At 41.3% G+C, this 19,341-nt stretch overlaps 1 protein-coding gene across 1 annotated transcript in view; it reads left to right on the top strand.

The window, feature by feature from the left end:
- LOC110159114 (adenosine receptor A1-like) overlaps positions 1–19,341 on the top strand; it is a 55,178-nt gene that overhangs the window by 30,093 nt on the left and 5,744 nt on the right. The window contains exon 2 of the mRNA XM_020923674.2: positions 15,047–15,326. Within this exon, the coding sequence (XP_020779333.2) occupies positions 15,047–15,326 (280 nt within the window). The remainder of the gene's footprint in view (positions 1–15,046; positions 15,327–19,341) is intronic.

Below are 19,341 nucleotides of genomic sequence, written 5' to 3'. Positions count from 1 at the left end.
CAAAAGCGCACGTTGCATGCTGGGAATTATTTTGGTCGGCGGCAAGAAACACTAATTCAACATGACGGACAGAGCGAGAAAGCACGTAAAGGGCATTGATCCAGGTTATTTATCAACTCTAACGGCAGAGGACCCAAGACCATTTGACCAGAAATTGGTCATAAGCATCGATGGACGCCAAATCACCCTTTTCATCCCCTACAAAAGGTGGACCAAACCAAACTGGTCAGAATCGCCAACTACCTGGCTAAATATTCACTTCGGCGATATCCACAATGACTTGGTGGAAACTCCTGGGCCATTCACAGCAGAAAAGATGAAAGCCTCCAAGAGTCTTGATGCGTTGTTGAACTTAATTCGCCGTTAGCGGTTCTTTTCACTCAGAATACAAAAAAGACATTTTCCTTCTTCCGTGCTTCTATTTGTGCATCCGATAATGCAGCAGGAATTTATCGGGGATAAATACGTGAGGTTACGCACTGTGTTTGACCGCTATTGTGTTTCCCAGCATGCAACGCGGGCTTTTAATAACAATGACGTCAGCTGAAACTCGCCTATACACCTTCACGAGAACCATTTGGATCATTTCAGACCATTTCAGAGAAGGTATATGAAAACATGTACAAAATCAAAAGACAGTCAAGACAGATCCTCCACCCAGATCCCATTGAGTGCGTACAGTAAAAGGCTGCGCTTTTGTCTCTCAGCCACAAATTTGATATGAAGATGAAATCTAACAGATAGTTTCATTGTTAAAACTGATCAAATACTTACTGTCTGTGGTTCTGTAAGGGCTTTGGCAATGATACTGAAAAAGAATCACTCACAGCAACGTATTGAAAAAAATAAAATAAAAAAACATTTTTCATTCATTTGAAAGTTGAGTTCATTTTGAAATTTGTGAACTGAACTTTTGAAGTAGTTCATCTAGAAAATGAACTTTCCCAACACAGAATAAAAGAAGCTGTTTACTCGAAAACTACGACTTCATGACATCACGAGGTGGAACAGGGTATTTTGCTCTTTGGAGATGACAGACATTTGTGAATGAAACTAAACACAACTCCAGGTCTGTTTTTGAGGAGATAACAACAGTCTAACATGACTTAAAGCTCACAAGAGTCGATTTTGTTTTAATATAGGACATTTAAAAACATCTGGTACAGGGCCATTGATTTGAGGCAAAGCTCCACAGTCTTTTCCTGACAGATGATTGGCTGTAGATTTCTCCAATAAACTCGCCAAGCTGATCATTGACAAGTTATTACATCACAGTTTGATTGCAGTCATATTAATCCCTGATATCTGTCTTTAAATAACAGCAGTAATGTTCTGATTGCAGATAGACTTTGTACTGGAGCTCTGCGTAACAAGCACTAGCCCCACCCACCTCCCATCTGTGCGAGTCCTCATTATCACACTAATGAACTAATCAGCAATTAAACGTCCACATGTCCTCGTCACTTCTAATGAGCATTTGCATCATCTTAATTAGCCTCATTGAATGTAATTTATTTATTTCATTACTCGTCCACTTTATCCAAGATTGGTTACTCAGACTAGGCCGACTCAATCATCGTCACTCATCGACATTCTCTGAGGGTGTGGCGCTAACTGGATGTACTGCTCTGTCTGAAGCTCGGTTACTCAAATTAGACTTTAATCTGAGTTTTGTTGTAACACAATCTGACCAGAAAGAACGGATTTAACTGCAACTAGAGCAGGGGAGCCCACAGTTTTTCAGTCAGTCACTCTCGCCTTTTTTGTTGAATGTTCTTGAAGTGATGCAGTGAATGCTCGAACGCATCACAGGCTCCTGAAAATGTGCTGTTTAAATCCATTTTGTATTTTTTCTTGAGTTTTCAGACGTAGATCTATAAACGTATTTGGCAGTGTGTCACCATGGTAAATGGTGAACAGTCAGTATAGTATAGTATATAATATAGACATTCATGCAGAACCCCCCATCGTGATGTCACTGCAAAGTATCAGTAGAGTTGTTAAATGATGATGTCACTTCATACATACATACATACATACACACACACACATATACACACACACACATACATACAACAAACATACATACATACAGACACATACACAAACATACATACATACATACATACACACATACATACACACACACATACATACACACACACACATACATAAACAAACATACATACATACATACAGACACATACACAAACATACATACATACATACATACACACACATATACACACACAGACATACATACACACATATATACACACATACATACACACACACATACATACTTACACACACATGCATACATATACACACACATACATACACACACATGCATACAAACACATACACACATACATACACACACACATACATACACACACACATACAAACACACACACATACACATACACACACATACATACACACACATACATACAAACACACATACATACATACATGCATACAACCACACACATACATACACACACATACACACAACACACACGTACACATACATACACACTGTAACGTAGGTTGACCGTGAGCGGCTTGGGTTCAGTGAGCAAGGTAAAAAACAAATCCAGACACAGACCGGTACTTGTGGTCCACAGTTTACTGTTGTTTTTTCAATATACAAAAGTGCAAGTGCAAAAAGTGCAGGGTGCAAAACGGAGGCAGCAGCAGTTTCCTCTCCAGCAGCAGAACACAGACTGATCTTGAAGGCGCCTTTTACACTGATTGGATAAAAACACTATGCTATGGTTACATTAGCGTATACGATGGCATTTAAGTCATTACGCCACACACTGCATTTAACCACACCAGAGTAACATACATGACAATTACTACTGAGCGTGGACACTCAACAAACAAACACATACCCCACCCACCTCCCACTGTGCGATACACCTTTATTCATCTAATGTAACTACAGCAATTAAAACATCACAGTTTACTAATCACTTGCTAATCCATCTCCATGAATACACAACCAGTGGAGTTTGCTCACTGACTGGCCGCTCAGGTGGAACTAAGGAGGACATAACACTGTCTGAAACACCAGAGTCTAACAATTGCTCCGCCCGGTGGCCATTTCAAGCACTGGGTTGTGCGCCCTATTCTCTGCCCTGTCTGTACGCTCCGGCCTAGGTACAGAACAAAGTAGGGACTCGGTTTTTTAAAGCTGGGCAAAAGTACTGATATGACCAAGTTCGTTACAGTTGTAGCACCTGTTCTGTGGTGGTCTAGCGGGCTTTTCTCACCGTGCGAGACTGGTGGATAGGTGGAGCTGGGCCTACTGTTGCTACTTCTACCCTGGGTTGGACCACACCCATCACCCCCAAAGGACTTACTTGGCATGGGCTGGGGAGGTTCTCGCCGAAGTAGCTGGTTCTGGTCCCTTTCCGAGAGATGTAACCTCAGCCAGACGGGCAGCTTCCTCTGTGGTGGCGGGGTCGTGCTCCCTAATCCAGATCTCCAGCTCGGGACTGACCATCCGCAGAACTGTTCCAGAATCAGCTTTTCACACACTTGTTGATTTGTTATTTTCCAGGCTGAATCCATCTCATGAACAGCTCCTTCAGGCGGACAACAGCTCCCGTGGTTGTCTCACCGGGCTCGATCTCAGGGATCTGAAGCGACGGCGGTAGGTCTCTGATGTAATTTCATATTTGGACAAGAATGGCCTCCTTCACCTTGATAGTCCTCTGTGATCTTTCATGTCCATAGCAACATAGGCACTTCGGGCTTTGCCTGCAAACAGAGGTACCAGGCGAAAGCCCACTCTTCTTCTGGCCATCGGCAAACTGAGCATCCTTTCAAACGTGGTCAGGAAATGTTCAATTCATCGTCAGGAGCCAGGGGAAGAAGCTTTGGCTCCGGTATGGCCTGTGAGGGTACGTGGCCCTCCTCTTCTTTCATCCTCGTACTCCTCCTCTGTTGGCATTTCTAGCCTTGAACGGGCCTTGAAACCCGCTGTGGATGCGCAGATCGCTCTGGCTGCATCCTTTTAGCTGCGCTGGAGTCGCTGGACCTGAATCTCCAGGTTTGCCAGCGCTGCTCCTGTTGGATCCGCTCCGTGTTGACAGTTTTTGTCCTTATGGTCTGGGCATCAATTAGTGACTTCATCATCCCAGCCATTCCTCCATTTCTCTTCCACACCACTTGCCTTTGCCCCCTGGTGGCAGCCATTGTCGGCCCAGGTTCCTCATCGGGCTCTTCAGGCATTTTCTTCCACCTTGTCTGGTATTCATCGTACCTTCTCACTGCGGCATAGGACCACTCCTGAACCAAATGTAATGTAGGTTGACCGTGAGCGGCTTGGGGTTCAGTGAGCAAGGTAAAAAAACAAATCCAGACACAGACCGGTACTTTGTGGTCCACAGTTTACTGTTGTTTTTTTCAATGATTTACAAAAGTGCAAGTGCAAAAAGTGCAGGGTGCAAAACGGAGGCAGGCAGCAGTTTCCTCTCCAGCAGCAGAACACAGACTGATCTTGAAGGCGCCTTTTATGCTGGTCCTACTGATTGGATAAAACCCACTATGCTAAAACAGGGATGGTTAAAATTATCATTAGCATAAATTAAAACCTAAACCTCCATAAAACAACCCAAAACACAGATAACTATTTTAAAACCACCAACTATATACATAAAACCCTAAACCATTACACCAATTAAATGTTAAACCCATAAACCAGTAAAATACCTAACCTAAAACCCCTGTACAAAATGTTACACGTGGTCCAGCCCGGAACCATAAAAAGAGGGAGCTCGTTTCCGGGGACTCTTTTTCACACCTGGACAGAAGATAAAAAGGGGAGGTAAGTAAAAGCAGATCCACCATTCATTAAAACACAATAAAATACACTAAACACATCAACACTTAAAACATTCTAAAACAGATATTGCACCATATTTATTGCACAAGAGTCAATTTAAAAATGTAATTTATTATTGTCTCCCTTTTCCTCCAGGGACAAGCAACTTCCAATTAAAGTGCTGTGCCTCAGGAATAAAAAATGGTTAAAGGAAAGCCAATAAATATTTTTTTAAACCAATTGTGTGCAATTTATTTTGTGATGTGCAAATATGTTAAAAGTGCTGTGTGCTAGGAAAGTGCAGTGTTTTAAAGTGCTTTAGTGAAGGGTGAAGGTGCTAAGTGTGGTTCTGGGGTAACAAACAGTGTTTGTTACACACACACATACATACAAACACACACATGCATACAAACACACACATACATACACACATACATACATACATACACATACGCATCTAAAATATCCAGTACATATATTCAATATAAATATATATACACACACACACACATATAATATGCATATATACATACATGCATACACACATATATTTTCGTTCATGGTCGTACAAACTAATAATAAAGAAGGCACAAAGTTTACGTTTATGATCGTATCAAAATAAAAAAAATAAAAAATGTAAAGAAATAAAAAGCATGTGTTTAGTTCATAGTTGTGTTTTACATGTGAAGACTTATAGTTTTCTTTGTATTTCTGTAAGATTTGATTTTGATATTGTTTTTGGAAGTGCATCAAGTTAGTGCAAGCTTTGTTATGATCGTTCATTTCACCTCTCAGGTTGGGGTCAGATAAGAGTACAGTAGATGTACAGTTTGTAATTAAGTGTTACACCAAGAAATGTGCGGTTAAGTTCTCTTCCTATGGTTACATTATCAATCCGTGTGTCATTCGTTCATTCGTTTTTCAATATAATACCAAAAATAAGAAAACAGTTTTCTTCGTTATTTGTCTCCAAAACCAAAATGAAAAAACGGATAATGATTCGTTTTTTCAGTTTTCGATTTTGTGTTTAAATGAAGAATGGAAAAAACGGATAACGGCCGTTTCCCGTTTATGTGACTTCCGTGACTGCGATGCCGAACTTTTGCACCGCACTGAACTAGGACTGATCTAGGTCCGAGACCAGACCGGGACCAGAGCGGGACTGAGACCGGGACCACAGCGTGATCAGAGCGGAACTGAGACCGAGACCAGCGGTCTGAGTGGTTCCGTGTCATCGTCTCCGCGCTGGTTCCGTGCGGGGAAAGTGAGAATGTTCTGTGGACTACAGGTCTGGACAGAGCTGCTCCAGTCCTCCGCGCTCAACAACCGTGGCTGGTTCCGAGGTGGTGCAAAACATCCGACTGACGCTTTCACACCAACGAAAACAAACCCAACTAAGAGCTTTTGGTTCAAATGGACCAGGTCCGGGACCAGACCGGGACCAAAGCGCTACTGAGACTGGGACCAGACCGGGACCAAAGCGGGCCTGAGACAGAGACAAGACAGAGACAAGACTGAGACCAGATCGGAGGCTCAGAGCCCACGGCAGGGCCGGAGCTCGAAGCTGAGGCTTGGACCCCGCGGAGGCTCAGAGTCAAAGCTTGGAGTCCGCCCCAGTCCCGCTCTGGTCTTGGTCTGGTCCTGGTCTGGTCCCGCTCTAGTCCCGGTCTGGTCTCGGACCTGGATCAGTCCTAGTTCAATCCGTACCCGGTGCAAAAGTTCCGGCATCTCAGTCACGGAAGTCACATAAACGGGAAACGGCCGTTATCCGTTTTTTCCATTCTTCATTTAAACACAAAATAGAAAACTGAAAAAACGAATCGTTATCCGTTTTTTCATTTTGGTTTTGGAGACAAATAGTGAAGAAAACTGTTGTTTTTTCGTTTTCTTATTTTTGGTTTTATATTGAAAAACGAATGATACACGGATTATTATCTCTCGTGCCCTTCCTGTCCCTGTTCTAACCACAGATCCACACTTATAACAGTTTTAGCTTTAAACCTCTGCAGTCTCCTTTTAATGTGAAATGTTCATAATTTTCAATCAGCTGATGGACCTGGAAGTGACACACTTAACAGCTCTATTGTCACCTGTGTTGTGGAAAATTAGTTTTTTGGAATACAGACAAAGTTTTATTCTGACCTGACCACAGACCAACCGCCTCTCCTGAGTCTCCTCTCTCCACTCACCTGTCCAAGTTCCTTCTCTCCAGCATCTGAGCTCGGAGTACTTATACAGAAATACAAGTTCCATAGATATCAAAGGATAGTGACTGTTGCTTCACAGACTTGTGCTGACGTACATTTGAGGACAGGGAAAACAAAGGGGCGGAGACAGTTGTGTCTGCTGAGACTTTATACATGTTAATTTCCATCACAACCTGTATTCACACTGCAAGGCCAGTCTGATTATAAAAGAAAATTATATTTTTGAGAATAGCTTTAGAATGATCTTAAGCTGTGTGAGAACAGAGCACAGAGACTAGTACACACATGAACACTATGAACCTACTGCACCACTGAGGATTACACACATATAACACACATGGGAATAGAAAAAAAAGTTCTACCATTTAATGTGGAAAGTCTCATTCTATTGCAAATAAAGAGTATTTATCATTATCATCGTGGTATCAGCATTCATCATCATCATCATCATCATCTTTATTCTGGACTCATGGTCCATTTTAAAAACAGACAAGGACAGTGACAATACAAAACAATGAACATTTATGTTTTTAAAAGACAACCACACCAGTGTCTCCACATATTGGACTGATCTTATTGCACTGAATCTTATTTTTGTGAGTGACATTATTACTTCATTGTCCGATTTGTTCAGTCTGCAGATAAAACTGTACATTAAAATTCATAGTGCAGCTTGCAAAGTATTCACTCGTGCAGTAACAAACATTTCGGTCACACTTGTCCATCGTGGCCTCCTCAAAAGCTCTGTAAAGTGTCACTGTAAGCACCTGCAGTCTTTGCAAACTGGCTTTTTTATCATTAGTCCAGAGGTGAGCTGTGTACAACGGTGTACAATAAGATTTAAACAATAACAACTTTACATCATTTGTACAAGAACCAAACTAAGAGTATTTGCCTGAGCACAGAGCGTCCTACACTGTCTATACATATCACCATCATCTGTCATGTCCGCGGTGATGACATACCCCAGATATTTAAGGTAAGGTAGGATTCTTTGGTACAAGTTTGAATTTGAGTTTGAAATGTTAGTATCATGACAACACTTTTTGAATCTGGTCTTTTACAACACACAAGTGACATGAATCTGACATGTACAGCTCTGAAATACCACAGGCGCCACATTTCACTGGAAAAGCAGGAACGAAACTCTATTAAATGTTCAAACATCTGCCTGTCTGCACCAGTGAAGCTAGAAATGCAAGAGATTTGAATGTTAAGTGAGTCAAACAGAAAATATCAATGTTGACCTACTTAGATAAAGGATACAAGGTAAATATAAGTTCTTCTCACCAAAATGATTATTTAAATAGAGGGAGTTATGTGGTTCTGGAGAGATCTCTAGATGACTCAAACATGCATGATGGCATCTAAAACCTCTTCGGGTATGTTATTGATGAGGGAACATGGATGGTGGAATGCTCTAAAAGTCATCTATGCATAATCCCCCTTATTTAAGTATTTAAATGGTATAGTCTGTGTGTTCATGTGAACGACCTCTTCTGCACGTCAGACCACGCTGCAATGTCAAGAGCCTCTCCAGATTTCTAAAGTGCTGGATGCTGTGAAAACTCACGTTAGGTCAATGGTTCATGACATCGAGTCAATAAGCGTCATGACTGATATTTGGAGGAGCAACGTCTGCCCAGTGTCCCTTTTAAGTTTGACAGCCCAGTGGATAAATGTTAAAATCTGCATTTCCATTTATTGTCATTGTATGTTCATGGGGGTTTAGGTTAAAGTATTGGTATAGGTACTCAGTATCGGCAAGTACAGAAATTATATCGTATTTTCCGGGCTATTAGGTGCTCTTGATTATAAGGCGCGCTGTCATTAAATGGTCTATTTTCTAACTTTTTTCACAAATAAACCGCACCAGACTTTAAAGGAAACACAACAGTTGGATGGGTCAGTGGTTTTGTTTGTTTTTGGTGTTCATGGTGACTCAGGGCTTTGTTCAGTTGTGGCGTGTAGGGAGGGTGCTGTCTGGGGCCGCTGGATTGTCGGTGTGTTCGCAGTGACTCCGTTGTTCAGTTGTGACTCAGAAAGGCACATTGGACTTGTTTTTTCAGGTTCGTTCCTCCGTTCCGTTCCTCGTCGGCGTGGAGTGATGAGTGTGTCTGTGAGTGTTTTTCGCTGTCTGCTCCGTGTGTGTTTGTGTGTTCCGCGGGTGGTGCGGTTTTGTAGTTTACTGAAGTCGTGCTGGGACACCCAGAGTGGATTCGTGTATAGGGCGCTCTGGCTTGCGGGGCGCATGGTTGTTTTTTGATGCGGTTAGAGGCTTAAGAGCTCGTCTAATAGCCCAAAAATTACGGTGTGCTTGTACTCGTATCAGTTTTCAAAAAAGTAGTATCGGTGCATCACCACGCATATGAATTTTTCGAAAAGTCAATGGGAAAAATGGACCCCTATGAACATACAATGACAATAAATGGAAATGCAGATTTTAACATTTATCCACTGGACTGTTAAACTTAAGAGGGACATTGGGCAGACGCTGCTCCTCCAAATATCAGTGGTGAAGCTTATTGACTTGATGTCATGAAGCATTGACCTAACATGAGTTTTCACAGCATCCAACACTTTAGGTAACATCACATCTGTGCTGTAGCGATGACTGGGCAGCTCGTATCTGGGCTCTAGAACATCTATAAGACGCTGAAACCCAATATCGTCAACGACTCAAAGTGGCTGCTCACTATGTTTGGACATTTTCTCTCACTCCTTGAAAATTTGGGTTAAAGTTGGCTTTTGACGACTCGTGCTGCTTTGGTGAACTCGAGTATTTATCAGTGCGCTGTGTCTTCAAATGTTTAATTAAATCGTTTGTTTTAAATGAGGAGTTTTCCCTACCACCTTGGTATTACATCATTTGCATAATCGCCTCACTCGTGTCGTCCTCTCTGATACAAAAATACTTCCAAACTGCTGACGACGATGATTGAGCATTATTTTCTCATGACGAGGCGTGTTTTGACTCTTTGTTTCCCACTGAACACTAAAGTCAGTAGAACAACAAATGGCCTCCTGAACGTGTGTAACGGTGCGTGATGCAATGGTAAATTCAGCTGCGTGCATGCTGGGAAATCGGATGCACAAAATAGAAGCACGGAAGAAGGAAAATGTCTTTTTCGTATTCTGAGTGAAAAGAACCGCCAACGGCGAATTAAACGGCTTTCAAACATCCGCAGAGCAAACGTAGAAGATCCAAGCAAACCGTGGACTCCAACAAGTTCAACAACACATCGAGACTCTTGGAGGCTTTCATCTTTTCTGCTGTGAATGGCCCAGGAGTTTCCACCAAGTCATTGTGGATATCGCTGAAGTGAATATTTGGCCAGGTAGTTGGCGATTCCGACCAGAAATTTGGTTTGGTCCACCTTTTGTAGGGGTTGAAGAGGGTGACTTGGTGTCTGTCGATGCTTATGACCAATTTCTGGTCAAATCGTCTTGGGTCCTCTGCCGTTACAGTGGATAAATAACCGGGATCAATACCCTTTACGTGCTTTCTCGCTCCGTCCGTCATGTTGAATTAGTGTTTCTTGCCGCCGATCAAAATAATTCCCAGCATGCAACGCGCGCTTTTGTCAACAATGAAACTCGCCTATTGGAAGTATCGTATTTGTGCATCCAGAGTTAAGAGTACAAAGATAGATAACGGTTGCTTTAAGTCCAATTTAAAACAAAAGATTCTGTGAAATGTTTTCATAACTTAGTGGTGTGTAAAGTTTCAGAAACAGATTTGAGATAAAATGATCATTACTGTGGTCATTAGTTAACACTTCGCTGATCAGCTGTGAGCTTTCAAACTTTATTTTTCTCCCCCAAAATGTTATGAGAACAATGAATGAGAAATGTTCTTCTGGCGAGCACCGTTTAGGTCCATAGCCCTGGTTGTGTCCGCTGGTATCTAGTCAGCCGATCTCCACTCTGTTTTGTAACTGTCTGATTACATTCTCCCTGCCAAAGAAATAAAAAAAAAAAAAAAAAAAGATAAAAATACCCCGAGCATGAATCCTGGCTGAAGAAACAATGAGCATGTTTCAGTTCATGTTATCAGCCCAGGGCCCCGTCACTGTGGCTCTTTGTAAAACACACGGGCTTTAACAAAGGCCTGCTGTCCAAACCTGCTGCTCAGTGTGTGAGACGAGGCCCCGAGAATCAGGACGGAACCAAGTCTCTCAGTCTGAATGTTACACTCTGCACTTTACAATGAACACAACGGAAAATAAGGATCTACCTCTTCATGTGAATTCTGTAAAGGTGCACTATGTAACTTTTCTGGTGGAGGATCTGTCCCCAGCTGGTCTCCATGGAGATGTTATTGATTTGTCTGGAAGGTTCCACAGTTCAGGCATGAAGCTATTTTGCCTTTATTCGATTATAGGTGTTTTTTTGTTTTTCTTTAAATCCTTGAAAAACCTGTAGTGTCTGCACAAATATTTGAACTTATTGCTTTTTGAGTTTTCTGATCCGGCCCCTTTGGGATAAAAGTAGGTTGGATACGGCCCCTGGACCAAAATGAGTTTGACACCCCTGCTGTAGTGCCACCCCACAGATCTGAGCTGTAACTTGGAATGGTAGAAACACTTGCTTGTTTTTAATGAGGCACATACAGATTTATAGCCTAATTCATCAGCCAGTTTCACTTCGTGGAAACCGTCTGACCTCGCAGTGTTAGAATTAATTCACTCGACAGTAGGCGGGTACTTTTTAATCATTTAACCAATCGCTGATATTTGGTCGTGGTGTATGTAATGCACCGCTAACGGGGCTAACTGGTATATTAAGCTTTTTCTCAAATCCCGTAAGAAGAAGGGCAATAACGTCTTTCCCCTTGATAAAATTCACCAAACATTCTCAGTTCCGGCCTTAAATCCTCAATCTCGGGAATCGTTGACAGCATTGAATGTATGGCTCTTCGCTGATTGGCTGGTGCCTGAACTGGCACTTCTGGAGTTTTTACGAATCATCTATTGTATTCTGATTCCTGACCTAGTTGTTGGAGAGAAATGAATTTGAGTAACAGCTTCAGGCCCTGCATCAGAAAAACTCCACAATGCTTCTTTAAAGTGGGACGAAACACATAAACTCCACCCACACATTTCAAAGGAGAGGCGGAGTCTGGAGGACTAAAGGGGGAGGAGTCTGGAGGACTAAAGGGGAGAACAAGGGGGAGGAGCCTGGAGGACTAAAGGAGAGAATGAGGGGAGGAGTCTGGAGGACTAAAGGGGAGAACAAGGGGGGAGGTCTGGAGACTAAAGGGAGACTGGAGGGGAGAACGAGGGGGAGTCTGGAGGACTAAAGGGGAGAACAAGGGGGGAGGAGTCTGGAGGACTAAAGGGGAGAGTGGGGTGTGGGGTGGGGGTATGAGGATTATTGTGATTGAATTCACAGTGATTGTGAACTCCGCCCCTGCAGCCAGGTGTTTGTATCAGAAACGTGTCTGTCATCAGGTGATCAAGTGAACAAACACTCAGTTTTAGACATTTTTCAACACAAAGCTGCAAATTTTCCTAGTGTCTAGGAAAAGTAGATGTTATCAAACACCATATACACAGAAAAGTAGCAGAAAAAGTTTATTTGGTGTTTAGTATTTCTGTCACAAAAATCACTATATTGATTCATTCAGCACATGAACATTGGAACAATAGATTTAGAGACTCAATATTTATTATGTGTACCATTTCTTTGCAAAATTAGAGAGAGGTGCTACATTACACAAAATTAATTTTTGTGAGCCTAACCCTAAAATAAGTTGACTGTGATTCTCCTGCTTTGTGTCAGTGCCACAAAGTAGCCTCAATATTATCATTTCAAAATGTGTTACTGTGACAGGTTTATTCTAGACACAACTGTAAGACCTACACGGAGAACATTTCAGGTCCTTTCTGAGAAAAGCTCCATAGTGTGTCTTTAATATGTGTGTCATGTTTTCATACCTGTCTGCTTCACCGTTAAAAAGTTTCAGGTCTTCTCTCAGAAAAGCTCCATAGTGCCAGGAGACAGATTTATCCAAAACCTGTGATTTGTCCCAGTTTTATACCAGAAATGTCCCTGGTGTTTTTGACCAATCTGATCCTGCCAACAGTAAAGAGAGACACAAATTGGCATTTGTTTTAGTAAAATACAGAAAATCTGCTTAAAAATGACCAAAACACCAAGAAAATGTGACTCACATGTTAGTCATGAACGGTCTCTGCTTAACAGTGTTCCTTAATTCTGCACTCGTTTCACAGTTTTATTGTTACCAACCACCCAAAACAAAAACAAAAAAAAAAAAACAAAAACAGGGATGTCCCAGTTTTTCATTTTAAAATTCTGGTCACCCTCGACTGATCCTTTCAAGCTGTCTCCCCTAAACTCTGGAACGTACTGCCTACATACTGATCATGTAGATACTTTTAAAAAGCTACTAAAAATGTTCCTCTTTAAACAAGCCTTTCCCGCCCCCCTCTATTTTTTAAGACATGCATGGAATCAATTTTACATCACGGCATGTCAACATGGTTTAGTAACCTGTCAGTCAAACTTAAATCACAGATTTTTACTTTGACTAAAAGTAAGGTCAAATCATGGGTGTGGCCCTGAGCTCACTTCAGCACATATTCGAGGAGACTGTTTGGAAGCTCGGCAGGAAGGAGCCCAGTGACCCAACCCATGTTCTTCACAGTCAGTTTGATTCGATGTCGTCAGGCAGAAGGTTCAAGGTCCCAAACTTTAAACTGAACAGATTCAGACATTCTTTTGTACCATTAGCTGTTAATCTGCTAAACTCTGATAGTGCAGTTAAAAAATAAATGTAAAAGATGTGCAATTATTAACAGAAAACAAGGCTGCAGAGGGCTTGCCTGTAAAGAATAATTTAAAGATCCTGTAGGTGCATCACTCGTGGTCAGACTTGGTCTCGTATCTATTTTTGTTCTATGGTGTTTGTTTATGTGGTGCTTTGTGTTGTGTTGTCCTGTCTTTTGATTGATTATTTGTTTAGACCTGGTTTTAGTCCTGGTTTAGTCCTGGTTTTAGTCCTGGTTTAGTCCTGGTTTTAGTCTTGGTGTTAGTTCTGGTTTAGAGGTGCACAGGAGGAAGCGTGGTCTATGCAGCGTACGCAAGACAACGCAGTCCACACACGGTGCACTGGGAAGACGGTGGAGTCTGCTTGTTCTCAGGTTGATGACGATGATGAAGGTCTGTGTTTGTGTTTGTGTGAACGTCCCCCCATGTGGCAGGTCACTATAGGACAGTAGTATGGATATCATGAGCCTATGCAGGTTGTTTTCACCAGTGCCAGTAGTTTCACATTTAACTTGTAGGTGATTTTATATTTGTTATTTTCTTTTACATCTCACATCGGGAGAATTTCCAAGACACAAATGCGTTTTTGCACGTGCACTGTTGGTTCTGTTCTACTGGCTCTTCGACCTCCTCCATTGTGTGACTGAAGCCACCAACGTTAACAAGACATTTACACAGCTCTTACTGCGTGCGTTCTGTGTGGGTTTCCAGAAATGAGTGGAATTACCGAAATAAAAAAATAAATAAATGGGATGAAGCACAAAATGTGAAAACAGGAAAATACCGCTGTGTAATCCATTTATTTCAGCAAAGTAACTGTAATCCAATCACCACTCCCTGAAACAGTAACTGTAACTGAATACTGTTACTCATAATTTGTACTCTGATTACATAACGCCGGTACATGTAATCCATTACTCACCAACACTGCCCATGGGAGTCAATAAAGGATTATCTTATTCTGTCTTATCTTATCTAGATTTAGAGCTGCTATGACTGATTTTATTTTGAGTGTATCTTGTGCTGTTTTTTATCGTTTTGTGTGTGAAGCACCTCTGTCTGTGAAACATGCTATATAAACAAACTTTATTTACTTTAATATTTGTGTCATGTTTTCACACCTGTCTGCTTCTCGTTTCTTCTCAGAAAAGTTCCATAGTGTGTCTTTATTTAATATGTGTGTAATTCATACTTACTGTCCTCTCCACAGTTACAAGCGCGTGGTGACCGCTCGGCGCGCTGGGATCGCCGTGTTCCTGAGCTGGCTCGTGTCCATTGTGGTGGGACTGACCCCCATGTTCGGCTGGAATAACCTCCACAAGCTCCAACAAAACGACTCCCTCGTGGTGACGTGCCAGTTCGAGACGGTCATCAGCATGGACTACATGGTGTACTTCAACTTCTTCGGCTGGGTGCTGCCCCCCCTACTGCTGATGCTGGGGATCTATGCCGAGATCTTCTACATGATCCACAGACAGCTCAACAAGAAGGTCAGACTTTACACTTCACAGAGTTAGTACATCACATTTGATCAAGAATTTCACAATCGTCTGTCCCCAGAAGTAAATATTCAAATCAAATTCTAATTCTAAAAAAAAAAAAAAAAAAAAAATCATGGTAAAGTTACATTGACCGTCTTAAAGGGCCCATCACAAACACACCTGGAGTTGTGTTTTGTTTCATTCACACGTTTAACGCACAAACCCTGCAGATTCAGGGTTTTTCTCTCAAACATAAATCACTCCATTCCAACTTGCAATGTCATGTGGTAATAGAGGAAGTGCTTCACTGTGTTTTTGAACATTCACTAGAATGATTTGGATAATTTCAACCCTGGAATTTCCAATCTCTACTGTGTGAAAGGCAGTGTTGGGAGTAACGCGTTATAAAAGTAACAACTTACTGTAATGCATTGCTTTTTGCTGTAATGCAGTAATTTAGCATTACAGGGGAAAAAATAGTAATATTTTACTCGGTACAAATGTCAGTAACGCGCATCACAATGTTTTTTTTAACCTGGATTGAAGTGGTGGGTTTTTCTTCATACAAATTTGCTAAAATCATCGCGATAACAGCAGCGGTGAAACGCAAGAGACGTGCCTGTGTAGACCGTCAGGTGACAGCGGGTGATAGGACCGGTGCAGAATTCCGCTCTCCACGAGGCGAACCGCAGCTGACGCCCAATTGCGCTTTGCGGAAACCTTGTCTGCAAAGCGCTTCCAAAGTCCTAGTTCAAGATTAGTCCTGACGTTTGGAAACATGCGATGACAGCTTCCGGTGGGTTCTCTTCACGGAAATAAGTCTGACAAAATTTAGGAAAAATAAGAAAACATCCCAGTTTTCTTCATCTCCATGTCATTGTAGTGTTCCGTTACGTTCGGATAATCAACAATTCCAACTAAACCTCAGTTTTGTGATTAGAAAAGAGGCCAAATTCCAGATGATTCCAAACAGCACATATGTCTGCAGTCTTCATTTTTCCGCTGATCACATTTACTTCAGTGGGTTTAAGGTGTTTTGGGAATGTCTCATTGGGAGGAGGCCTCGGGGAAGACCCAGGACATGTTGGAGGGACTATGTCTCTGGGCTGGCCTGGGAACGACTCGGGGTCCCCCCAGAGGAGCTGGAGGAAATGTCTGGGGTGAGGGAAGTCTGGGAGTCCCTGCTTAGACTGCTGCCCCTGCGACCCGGCCCCGGATAAGCGGAAGAAAATGGATGGATGGATGGGTTTGATCACTGCAGTTTGTCTACATCTCCAAAGCTCAAAATTGACTCAAACGTGTGAATGAAAAAAAAACACAACTTTGGCTATTTAGGAGGTAATAGCGAATCAAATAGCTCAATTGTGCATAATATGGCACCTTTAAATTCAGTTTTTGTTTGCTTTTGTTGTTAAAATAATCCTACTCCATCTAAATCATGGTGGTCAGCATTCGTGCCTTATAACAAGAAGGTTCTGAGTTTGACTTGAGAGTTTGCAGCATGTTTGTGTTTGTGTTTGTGTGTCTGTATGTGTTTTCTCGGGGCACTCTGGTTTCCCCTCCAGACTCAGTCCTCCATCTCAAGGAGAGACAGGTCCAGGCCAAGTCCAGCTCCAGATGACAGGTGCTCCCAGCGGCAGGACGGGTCAGACGGAAAGGACAAATGAAGAATACATTACCCTTAAAGAGGACATAATGCTAAATACATTTTGATGAGCTTTTAGACATTTAGACATATAAGAGCGTTCCCTCCTCATTCGCATGCTGCCACTTGTGTTGCATTTATATTGATTGAGTGTTTGAGAAATAAGGAAGATAATTTGTTTCATTAGATTTTCAATTTGAAATGTTGTTGAATTTCTTGCTTTGAATTTTTTAACTCAGAAAAAAACATGTTTGAATTATTTTTATTCTGAATGGCAGTTGATAAAATTTTAGGTGTCCATTTTTCAAAATGTTAAAAAAAAAAAAAAGAAAAAAAACTTTTAAATATTCAGCACAAATATAGGGTGTCCCAAAAAATTTGACATAACAAGCAGTTATCTTGAAGACTACTAAGTTTAGCTCAATGATGATGTTGATGTGGGTCTACCAGATCCTTAAGCCCTGTATAAGCAACCTTCCTTTTTACATTTTTGGTACCAAGTCCAAATTTGTTGCCAGTTGGAGTTTTTTTGGAAAAAAAGTTTTTTCCAAATTTTGCACTGAAGGCTGCACAGTCTTGGGTGAGTGAAAACTGAAAACAGAACAAAAATAAAACATTAAATATAAAATCTTGATCTGTTTCTATACATTCTGTGAAACTTTGAAGTTTGCCAGAATTATTAGCCTGTGAAATGATGTCAAATTTTTTGGGACCCCCTGTATTTTCAAGCCCTCGACAGCCAAAAATCAGAGTAGAAAATTTGCAGTGAAAAAAAAAATTGCAGGAAAGGAAATCTTCGTACAGACATGATGTTTTTGTGTCCGCAAGCCTTCCCTATCCACACAGCTTAAAATTCCATGGCTAATTTACAGAAACTAAACACTCAAAAAACAGCTCGATATTGTGCGCTGATGCAGTTCAGCTTCTGTCGGAATAAAGGACACAACTCAATGGAATATGAGTGTTCTTTCTGTGACAGAGGGGTGTTCTGCTGATGGTGAGTCTGTTCTGTGTTTCTGTTGTGTTGGAGATGGTTCATGTTAAACTTTTCAGAAATTATAAGTCTGCAGGTCGTACGCACAGACACACGTTTATATGAATGGACATATATTCTAGCCTTAGTGTTTTGGCGGTGAATTACTTCGTGGTGCACAGACCTACATCAGAGTATCAGTGTTTTCAGGCGTCCACACGGTGCTGGATCAGATCCATACTCAAATGAATTCGTGGGAGCTGGAGGCACCACATCGTTCCGTCTCTGGAGCTGTTTTCAATCGGATTAGAGTGAACGAACGCTGCATCCACAACTAAAACCACTCAAATATGTACTAGTGTGGACGGGGCCTTAGTAACAAGCAGGAAATGGTGTAGTGAAGCATTCAATTCTGATTCTGATGAAATTCATTTAATCAGAATCTCACCTCTTTTATTTGTTAAGTGTAAACCCCGTCCACAGATGAGAACAGCCAACAGGAAACAGTCTCTGCCCTCGTCGCTCACACAGGATCGACTGCTTCAGCCTTGGCATCTAGGATCTTTACTGTGAAATTTTACACTGTGAATTTTACTCTCTGAATTTTGACTGTTGAATTTAAGGACTTGAAAATATTTCTGCTGAATATTTAAAAGGTGAGGTTATTATTTGGAATTTGAAACATATTGAAAAAGTATACTTAAATTTCAGCAACTAAAATTCAGAATAAAAATAATTCATATAGAGTAATCCTGTATTGTCCTGCATCTGAGGCTTGAGATGTTTAAAACATTTAGTTCTCTGTTGTAACTTGAGTTTAGACCTTTTTTTTTTTTTTTTTTTTTTTCTTTTTACTCTGGGTCATACTTAAGTTGTTTTTCAACACATAAACCCAGCAAATAATGAAAAACCACAATCCGCTCTGATGAAATGTAACCATCAAGAGGTGGGGCTTATCTGTTCTGCATTTTTAACGGAAGTAAAAGCTCCCATTTCTATCACTGAGCTGTTTTAGATCAGTTTTGCAGTTTACAAAATGTAAAAAAAAAGATCTATTCATGAGTGTAATAGTTTAAAGGAACTGTATCTGATTTTTCCCATCTTAAAAACGTGAAAAACAGAATAGTTATTCCTCACTTACCTTATGCATTCTGAGCATCCTGTGAGTTTATAAGTGCTTTCCACAAACAGATCAGACTTTTGCTGTGGCTGTAAACAATGACTAGCATGCTAACAATGTACTTCCTGATTCCTCAGACAATAAAACACTTTCTACTTAGACACAGGTAGAACAGAATGCCTTTTATTGTCACTATACATATGTACAATCCACAGTATACACATGCACAATGAGATTAATATTGCACCCTATTAAATATTGCACTGCATATAAATATTGCACCGTC

This window comes from Boleophthalmus pectinirostris, unplaced genomic scaffold (genome assembly GCF_026225935.1).
Source record: "Boleophthalmus pectinirostris isolate CB_2022bp ecotype Guang Dong unplaced genomic scaffold, ASM2622593v1 HiC_scaffold_3, whole genome shotgun sequence".
NCBI classification, from domain to species: domain Eukaryota; kingdom Metazoa; phylum Chordata; class Actinopteri; order Gobiiformes; family Gobiidae; genus Boleophthalmus; species Boleophthalmus pectinirostris.
This window is presented reverse-complemented; position numbering and strand designations above follow the sequence as displayed.